At 60.1% G+C, this 9,421-nt stretch overlaps 1 protein-coding gene across 2 annotated transcripts; it reads right to left on the minus strand.

Moving 5' to 3' along the window:
• Window positions 1-2,238: 2,238 nt before the first annotated feature.
• PRF1 (perforin 1) lies at window positions 2,239-8,794 on the minus strand. Of its 2 annotated transcripts, none has more exons than XM_049646160.1 (3): window positions 8,184-8,794; window positions 6,086-6,661; window positions 2,239-5,194 (listed from the first exon to the last, which is right to left on the minus strand). In XM_049646160.1, the coding sequence occupies exons 1-3, from the start codon at window positions 8,192-8,194 to the stop codon at window positions 4,066-4,068; spliced, it is 1,716 nt and encodes a 571-aa protein (XP_049502117.1). In that variant the 5' UTR covers window positions 8,195-8,794; the 3' UTR covers window positions 2,239-4,065. The 2 variants fall into 2 exon arrangements, with proteins under 2 accessions (XP_049502117.1, XP_049502119.1); XM_049646162.1 differs by lacking the exon at window positions 8,184-8,794 and adding an exon at window positions 7,984-8,174.
• Window positions 8,795-9,421: the final 627 nt, after the last annotated feature.

Genomic DNA, 9,421 nt, shown 5'->3' on the forward strand with positions numbered 1-9,421 from the left:
CCCCCCCCCCCCCCCCCCCCCGCCTGTTCTCCAGCAGGTCCCCGTGGGCTCACACACGCCAGACCCTGACTCAGCCTCCAGGGCAGCAGGGCCACACCTCAGGGACCACGCAGGTGTCTGCAGGGAGATGAAGTGCTGTAAAGGAATCATTTAAAAAAAAAAAAACCACAAAAAAACAAGCAAAAACTGGGCCGTGCTCAGCGTCAGCCTCAGGTCTTAGGAGAGATCGCCGGGGCCTAAGAGGGGGCATGAGAGAAAGGCAATGCAGCCGAGCCCCCCAGCTGGATGCCAGCCTGCTCCCCCTACCGTCCTTCATGTCCACATCTCTCTCCCCCATCAGACAGGCCAGAAGAGGCCAGACGCTGTGCGTGGCTGGTGGACGGGACCCGATTTCCAGACGGTGCTCCGTAACCCTGTCTATAACCATCTGTGAAACGATGGGGCCTGTGGACGGTCCCAGCCCTTCGGTGCTCCATGCCCTTGGGAAGGGGGAGGGAGGTGCTGGGGACAGTTGAGCAGTGCTTCTAAGGCTGGGCCAGCAGAATGGGGTGGGCGGGAGGCTGGGAAAGGGGATGGGGGGGGGGTTGGAGTAGCTAGGGGAGAAGACAGGATGCCGTGTCATCAACCAGGGTTTTTATTGGCCAAAAAGAGATGCTGGGTCTGGGTGAAATTAGTAGAAAAGGAATTTAGCTCTAACCAATGACCGATGGGAGGTGGTGTCCTGATGTCCACCTCCCTCCACCCCGAGCTGGGATGACCCTGAGGTGTGTGTTCATTGGCCACTTCTGAATGTGGGCCGCCCTCCCCTCCCCCCCCCCCCACCCGGGCCAGGCTTCCTGAGATTGCCTGTCACATAAATCACCTGGTTGCAAATCCTAGGCTCACTTCTGCTTCTGCCAGGACCCCACACGGGGGGCGGGTGCATCCCACAAGTCCCGTCTTGTGTCCTTTCCTAGCTGCAGAGGACGATGGGGAAGCAAGAATCAGGCATTTTCAGCCGCAGGGAGTGGGAGTGGCTCGCTTCTCTGCGATCAAATCCCACAGACCCGGTGGCTTACAAACAGGAGAAATCTACGTCTCATGGTTCCGGAGTCTGGAAGTCTCAGCTCAAGGTGCTGGTGGATTCGGTTGGGCCCGTTTTCTGTTTGTAGACAGCACATTCTCATGTGCCCTCAGAAGGTAGAAGGGCCTGGGATCTTGGGGCCTCTTTGGTAGGGGCTCTATTTCCACTCATGTTCCCTCCCAAAGCCCCCCCCCCCCCAAATCACCTCAGGGACTATGATTTCAGCATACGAACTTTGAGGGGACACAAACATTTAGACCATAGCAGAAGCCGATGGCAAATTCAAATTATAATAATTTCCGGAAGGTCTGTTCATAAGGGGCCCGTTTACAAAGGTGTGGGGAGCTGTGGAGAAGCACAAGCCTAGTGTGACAACTCAGGATTAGTCCAGTGGGGGTCTGAAGGATGAGAGAGGGTGCGGTTGCTGGAGCCCGGAAAGAGGGGGACAGGCAGAGGCCTCCTGGGGAGGAGTAGTGACCCGGCTAGCCCATGGCCACCTCACGGGGGAGGGGAGCAAACGCACTCTCCGTGCCCGCATCTCCTGCCCACTGACAGACGGTGCAGACAGATCGGCGTCCCGGGCCAGAGCAGGGTGACAGCGTGGGGACAGACCCTCAGAAGGACAAATGGAAGCTTTCTGGCACGGCACAGAATCTCCGGAACAAACAAGTGGCCTCAGGTGTGACAGTCTCCCATTGTCTGCGTGGGGGTAGAGGTGAACAATGTCATACTGGGTCTTGAATTAGGGCTGAGGGTGCCAGAGCCGCCCCTCAACAACATCGGGCCGTTCCTCGTCCTTGGTCATCCCACACCTTTTCACCAGTCTCTCCAAAGCTGTGCGTGCCCGGGACCCAGAGCCCCGGCTCTGCCAGGAACTTCCGTAACCACGGTTCCGTCCCTCCCTCTGGGTCTCAGCTTCCCTATGTGCAAAACCAGGAGGGTTAGCAAGATAACCGCTCAGTACCCTTTATGTGGCACCGACCTTCTAGAAAGGCTCGTGGCCCCCTGCCAAAGCATCCTAAGATGGGAGTCAAATGAAGAGTGTCCTTTTGGGGAAACCCAGGCCCAGGGAACAAAGGGATTGCTGGAGGTCAGTGATCATGTGGGCACGTAAACAAGTCTCCCCTCTTTGGTTGGGGCTGTCCCCTGGGCCGGGCCTGCCCTGCCCCGGCTCTCCCCAAGGGGTACGGCCCACACCCGTGTTTATTTTCAATTAGTGCAGCAGCCAGCATGACGTTTCAAGGTTTTTCTGGTGCTCTTGTTTGTGTGTGTGGCTGTGAACGGAAAGGTGTAAAAATGTTGGCTTCCACCAGGCTTTCAGAGCCAGCCAGTCCCTCCTGCCCTACTCGGGGATCCAGGGTGAGAGTGATATCACTGCTGAGCTTTTGAGAGTACAGGTCCACCCAAACCTCAAAGGGCTTCATTTGTAGGGAGTTTCAAAGACAGTCAGGAGGCCGTGCCAGCAAATCTGAGCCCCTCTGACGGCCGCCCCGCACAGCCAAATCCTGCTAATTCTGGGAGGCAGGGATCTTGCCACCCACCCCCGAGGGCCCGTGTTCTATAAGGCCTGTGTCCCAGGCGCCCGAAACAAAGATCACTTCATTCGACGGTGCAACCGGAGACTCTGGGGCTTACCAGACGCCAAGGCCAGGAAGCCTCGGCCACCACCTTGTTGGAACCACCGCCTTCTCCCCTCGAACTGTGCGACAGGCGAGAGAGAGCCCTCCGCCTTTCAAATGGGTTCTGTTGAAATTACAGTTTTCAAACCGACGGCTCTGGGTCAATCATGGCCCGCACACACGTTCTCTTTGGCTTGGGCCATGTTTGGCCCTGTAGGTTTATTTTTATTTTTATTGCTTCTTTATTTTTGAAGGAGACAGAGAGAGAGAGAGAGACAGAGCATGAGCGGGGAGAGGAGCAGAGAGAGAGGGAGACACAGAACCCGAAGCAGGCTCCAGGCTCCTAGCTGTCTGCGCAGAGCCCGACGCGGGGCCCGAACTCACGGACCGCGAGATCATGACCTGAGCCGAAGTCGGACGCTCAACCGACTGAGCCACGCGGGCGCCCCTGGGTTTCTTTTTACAAAGGGAGATGCATTGCCAACAATCAAAGAAGTGAAGTTGGGGTTTCTGGTTGCTTTCAGAAACTGGAGGACCTGCCAGCCCCGGACTCATGTTCCTGCACAGGGATGCTTGGCGGGCACACAGCCTCTGGCCCCCTCTAGATAAAGCATTTGCTGTTCAGCTCAACCTGGTCCTCGCCATTTCCTGATGCCTCCCGGCCGGGACCTGAGTGTCTGTTGCCTCTGATCACTGAGCTTGTGCTGCTGTTTCTTGAATTAAGAGTTATGAGGGAAGCAAACTCTTTGGGGATCCCCCCCCCATTTCCAACCAAAGTGGAAACCTGCCCCAGGGCGAGCCGCCTGTCCTAGCGGATTGCTGATGTGGAAGTTGGTCTCCAGGGCCACGTTCGGGCCCCATCCTCCCCTCTGCCACAACCGTCACCGTCGTGGTCAACGTCAGTCACGTCGTTTCTTAGTCCTCTTTCAGGCTGTGCGCGCATAAGGCAGGTCCAGATGGCCCTTGATTTGCCGGAGGGGCAAAGTTTGGTGCGTAAAGATGACAGACCAAGGAGAGCAGCTGGGGCGGGCAGGGTCAGACCCGACTCGATGAAGGACTCGGCCGCCAGCAAGGGCTGCGCAAGGAAGCCGTGCAATGATACCACGTAGCCTGGGAGGAAGAGTCTCCTAGCCAGCTCTTGGCCTAAGCGGTGGCCTGGCCCCGGCTCATTTCCAGGGCTCGAGAAAATCAGGAGGCTAAGGCAGTTTGGACAGCAGTCTCAGGGCTGGCCTGTGAATTCAGCCACTTCACTGGGGGGGAGCGGGGGGGGGGGGGGAGTAAGCCTCAGTTTTCCATCTAATGGGTATATGAACATCGGTCCTGGCTCCCTCTGTGAGAACCCCTTCAGGCCAGGCCCACGTGTCCTCTCAAGGCTGGCTCTTCTCACCACACCGGCCCACTCCGGTTTCCGGGAAGCTCCCCCAGAAGACCGTGGGGGGCGTACTCCAGGCAGGTGGCCCCCTTCAGGTGAGGCAAGCACTTGGCATGGTAGGAGAATCTCAGGCGACCGTGGGACAGGCCACACTTCACCTCGTGCAAGCCAGACTGTGGGTTCTGGTCACAGGTGCCGAGGAGGTCATCGTCCCAGCCGTGGTCTTGGTCCCAGACCTGCACCCTCAGGGGCCCCCCCGTGGACAGGATCACGTCCCCGAAGTCCAGCCGCGTCATCCACTTGGGGTTGTTATCGTTCCACACTGTGCTCACTCTCAGCTCCTGGCCTCCAAAGAAGACCTTCAGGTAGGCGTCCGTCCTAGTGAAAGAGTCTCCCCACAGGCCTGACGCCTGGAAGTTCATGACCTCCAAGTGGGCCAGGCCCCTCTGCCGGGGACAGCAGTCCTGGTTGGTGACCGCTGAGCTGTGGCAGACACACTGGCATGGGTTGTGGGGGCTCTTCTTCTGCCCCAGGGGGCAAGGCCTGCTACAGTCCTTCCAGCGGGCCCTGTCCATCACGTACTTGCTCACGGCCTGTCGCAGGGCCTCCCGCCGCGGGTCCTGGCTCTCCAGGAGCACATGCAGAGGCTCCAGGGTGTAGTCCACCACGCTGGGTCTGTCCAGCAGCGAGGCCACCCAGGCGGAGAACTGCTCGGGCCCGGCCTGGTCCCCAAACAGCAGGTCACTTACGGAGGTGTGGTGGCCACCAACTATTTCGGAAAAGCGCTCCCGATAGGCCTGGTGGAAGGAGGTGGTTATCTTGTGGTGCTTCTTCTTCTCCTCGCAGGCCTTGAATTCCGATGAAGAGCTGGCACGGCCACTTATGCTGACCTGGGCCTCGACGGCCAGGCAGTCCTCCACCTCTTTGGCCCCGAGCCCGTCCAGGGCCAGCTCACAGGTGCGCAGGGCGGTGAGGGCCGAGATCCGGCCGCCCAGCTCCATGGACCGGATGAAGTGGGTGCCGTAGTTGGAGATGAGCCGGAGGTAGTCGGCCTCGGTGGAGGTGTTGAAGTCGGGGGGCAGGTCTCTGACGACCCTCTGGAAATTGGGGTGGAGTGGGGGAGAGTGTACCAGGTGAGAGCTAAAGGGAGAGAGAAACATCAGATGGCCAGCGGTGGTTAGTTTCCCCCTCGGCCATCCCTCAAGGTTGCCCAAGGTCACGTGGAACTGGTAGAAAGAGAGCTGGAACCCAGGCGGCCTGGCTCCAAGCCCGAGCTCCGAACCAGTGAGCTGGCAGGGAAGCCCATCCTGTCTGTTGTCCCTTGGTAACCTAGGTATGCTGTATAGGTATTTCTGCGTGTCCTTTCCAAAATAAGGTTTTCTTCTTTCCTTTTTATTTTCCGGTTATAAAAGTGACGATGCTGCACCGATGATGACCCTCTAGCTTTGGAAACTAGTCCTGTGGCCTTTGTCCATCTGTCCCCTGGATTGGGTGCCTGACTGCTCTGGCCACACGGGAAGATGGCACCCTGTCTCACTGTGAGAGGAACGAGGGTGGTTGCTCGGGGCCTCCACGGAGACCATGCATTTCTGGGGTGTGGGACCTACGTCCCGGAGGGCTGGGGTTGTGACCGCTGTTGTTTGGTGCCGTGGCCCGAATTCCCAGCACAGAGCCCGACACATGACAGCCACGAATTGTGGCTGAACGTGCGAATGAGGCCCAGCGGTGGGGAGTCTCCTGCCAGGTCTCCTGCCCACAGGACAGAGGGGACTCAGTAGATCTGAATGGCACCGTGTTGGGCGTCTTAGCATGGCCTTGCTTGCTTCTTCTCCGCCTGTTCTCTCCCGGGGCTCTTCCTGTTCAGGGTCACCGGGGAGGAGGCCCGAGGGCACCGTACCAGCCAGTGTGCAGGTTCCCCCGCTGAGTTCCCCCCGCCACCATTCCAGGGCTCCCAGACCACTCTGAGTTTCCCACACCTTCTCCCAAGCCCCTTCTCACCACCCCCCAGCCCCCACCCCCCGCGGCTCTCACCTGTAGAAGCGACATTCCACCAAGTCAGTGCTGAAGCTGTACTGGTCGTGGAAGGTCTTCTGGGCCGCGAAGTTGGCCATGTGGGAGTGCGAGCCAGCCACGGTCACATGCACGTTGGCGCTGGGTTTGGGAGACACGTCCAGCCCCACCCTCCAGTCGTTGCGGATGTTGCTGGCTGCTTCCCTGGCCACGCCCTCGGTGGAACTGGCCTTGGCCCTGACCACTTGGCGCTGGCAGCCTGAGCCCTGGGCGCGCCAGTCAGTCAGTGCCAGAGGGAGGCGCTGAAGGGCGCCCCCCTTCAGGACGTTGTGGCAGAGAGTGCAGGTGCCGTCGGGCCGCAGGAAGCTCTCGGTGTCCACCGGGAAGGAGCCCGAGCGCCTGAGGCTGGTCACGTCCACGCCCTCCCCAGCCAGCATTGAGCCGGGCACAAACGGACGGTTGCGGCGGCACTCGGAGCGGGCGGCCGTGTGGCAGGGGGCTGGGGCGGGGGGGGGCAGCAGCAGGAGGAGGAGGCCCGGGAGGAGCACACAGGCACCCATGGAGCTGCGGAGACGGGGGCGTCTGGGCCTCGGGAAGCTGTGGGCAGAGGTACGGAGGGTGAACTGTCAGGCCGTATGGGATGGAGAGGGAACGCGCTATCTCCGAAGTGACTGAGTGTCCGAGCCGCGATGACCTTTGCAGACCTGGCCCATCCCCCACGTGTACGGATGGGGCCAGGATGGGAAGTGACGCGCCCGAGGTCACACAGCCGGGAGGAGCCCCTTGCTAGGATTTCATTATTTAAGGCCTAACGGGGGATCCAGATTGATGGCTTTGTCCCCAGGACCACAGATGCTGCTTGTGGGGATGGGGCTCTGCACACAGAGGAGGGGACAGAGAGTAGATATAGCAAACTTGGGGAGGGACCTGGGACCCTAAAGAAGCCTGGATTCTGGAGAAGTGTCATGTGGGCCCCAGAACAAGCATGTTTTTCCCGCCCCACCTCTCCCACTCTCTGTCTGTCTGTCTGTCTGTCTCTCTCCCACCAGGCCCTTAATGGGATTGGATAAGAAAAAACGCACTGCCCTTATTCTCCCCACCTTCCCTTTGCGGTCCACTCTCGAGCTTCATGGGAGAGCGGCAGCCTGAATTCGGATGTGCCTGTGCCCTCGCATCCCGTGTGGGGAGGCCCGGCAAGTCCCCTCTCCAGATCTCCTGGCGTCCACACCTCCTTTGGCATCGCCTTGCCCTGTGGCACTCAGGCAGTGTATGTGAGCTACCTATGTGTTGCCTCCTATCGGACAACCGTCAGCTAGAAGCTTCCTCCCTGTTTTGAGGTGGCTCGGGAGCCTCATGTGGACCTGTTTGTAATCCGGGGTCTCCAGGCCCTACCCCTATCCAAACTGGACGCCTCAGAGGCCTGTCCCTTCCAGCACCTGCCAGGGACCCCAGCTCCTCTGAAACATGGGGACTCACCCACAGGAGTCACTGGGGTGGTGGGGTTCCGGCCCCAGAGAGATAAATGGGAGAAGGGCAATCTTTCAAAGGCCCTCGGGCCATCCCACTTAGGAGGCCAGTACGGTTCATAACCTTAATCCACGGAGCTCCATCTCCATCCCGGTCCTCCTCGTATTCTCCCCCAGGGAGCCTCTTTTCAGCTTTCTGAGCGGCTCTCCCCGTCAGCATTGGACGGGGCCTTACAGACGATGCCTTGTAACCTCTCCGTTTCCTATGTGAGGAAACTGAGGCCCAGAGTGGGCGTGAGGACGCTCGGCGAGTCAGTGACAGAGCACAGTCTCGTGGGTCCCGGCACTTCCTGCTCCACCAGGCTCCTCCCCGGACAGAGTGGCCTCACTCCCGCACCTCTCCATCCCCATCTGGGGGCTCCCAGCCTCCCTGCCACCCGCCTTCCTCCCTACCTGGAGTCCTGTGTTGAGACGCTCCCCCACGGACACTGTCTCCCCGACGAGAGGCTCCTGAAATGGTGGTGTCAGCCCCCGGGGAGGCTCACCACACAGCTCATCACCCAAGCCACCGCTCACATCACTTCTGCTTCCTGCCCCGCCCCTCCAGCTGTGGTCACGGGTCCCCTCTGCTCTCCCCTCCCACCAGCACCCACCTTGTGCTCATCTCCTCATCCGGCCTTTCTGACAACCCTCAGGAAATGAAGCCGCGACGGCCAGTGTCTCATCCAACAAGTTGAGCTGCCCGGGGCGTGGGGGGCCTGGGCAAACAGGCGAGGCTTGGTGTGGTACTAACACAAGGACTTTGAGCTTCAGCTCTGGGTTGCTGAGCAGGCCGGCAGGGCCCATTCCTCCGCTTCTGATCTACGGCATCACAAAAGACGGGTGCGGTACAGGGGAGGAGCTCGCCGCCGAGGCTTAGGAGCCCACGGCCTGGGCCTGGGCCAGCTCAGTTATGCTCTCGCTGTGTGGCCTGGCAAGCTACTTTGGCCTCTCTGTGCCTCAGCTAGAAAGGGAGATCCTTGGAACGCAGACCCTACGGGTTGTGAACAACAGGGGGTTACTATGGGTGAAGTTCTTAGAACCGTGCCTGGCCCTGAGCAAGGGTGACCATTCCCTCCTCCCCAAACAGGGGGCGCTAAATAAACCCCCTGGCCCACTTCTTAGCCACACCTGCGTTCTAGCCCGGCCCCCGGCTCTGAACCCCAAACACTACTCCAGGATACGGTTTCCTGTTCCCCCCTTTTGTGAGGCGAACTGGTGGCCACACCGGTCCCCAGCCCCTCCCCAGCCTTGGCCTGAGGTCGCAGCCACAGGGTGGGGGGTGGGCCGAGGGGGAGGGAGATGTGGGTGGGGCCAGAGGCTTGGGGTCTTCTTCATCCTTTGTCCTACCTGAAGTCAGGGTGAGGTGAGGTTTCCATGGGTCGAGTGACTCACAGGGCAACTTCTGGGGGCCAAAATCACACTGGTCTGAGGTGAAGACAGCTGGGTAAGTGGGGGACTGTTCTCAAGAGTTCATCTTCCAACCGTGTACGTGACAGGAACAGATAGCCGCAGGCCCCAGACCACGTGTGACACCGTGGGGTTCATCCCTTGAGTTTGTTGTACCCCCCCCCCCCCCCCCCCCCCCCCCCCCCCCCCCCCCCCCCCGTGGCGCCCCCCGGGGGTTCCCCCGGTGTTTTTCTCCCCCCCCCCCCCCCCCCCCCCCCGCCGAATGCCTTGCTTTTACGGGAACAGCGGCTCACGCTGCCTTCTCGGAACTCGGCCCCATCTCCTCCCCTCCGTGCCCCCCTCCAGAAATCGCGGCCTCCTGACCCCCTTCTCTCGGTGCCTTGTTTCAGAACAAGGGCATAAACAGGAGCCAGGTAGTTGTTTGCATGACAGCATGAAGACA

Source organism: Panthera uncia, chromosome D2 (assembly GCF_023721935.1).
Source record: "Panthera uncia isolate 11264 chromosome D2, Puncia_PCG_1.0, whole genome shotgun sequence".
Classification (NCBI taxonomy): domain Eukaryota; kingdom Metazoa; phylum Chordata; class Mammalia; order Carnivora; family Felidae; genus Panthera; species Panthera uncia.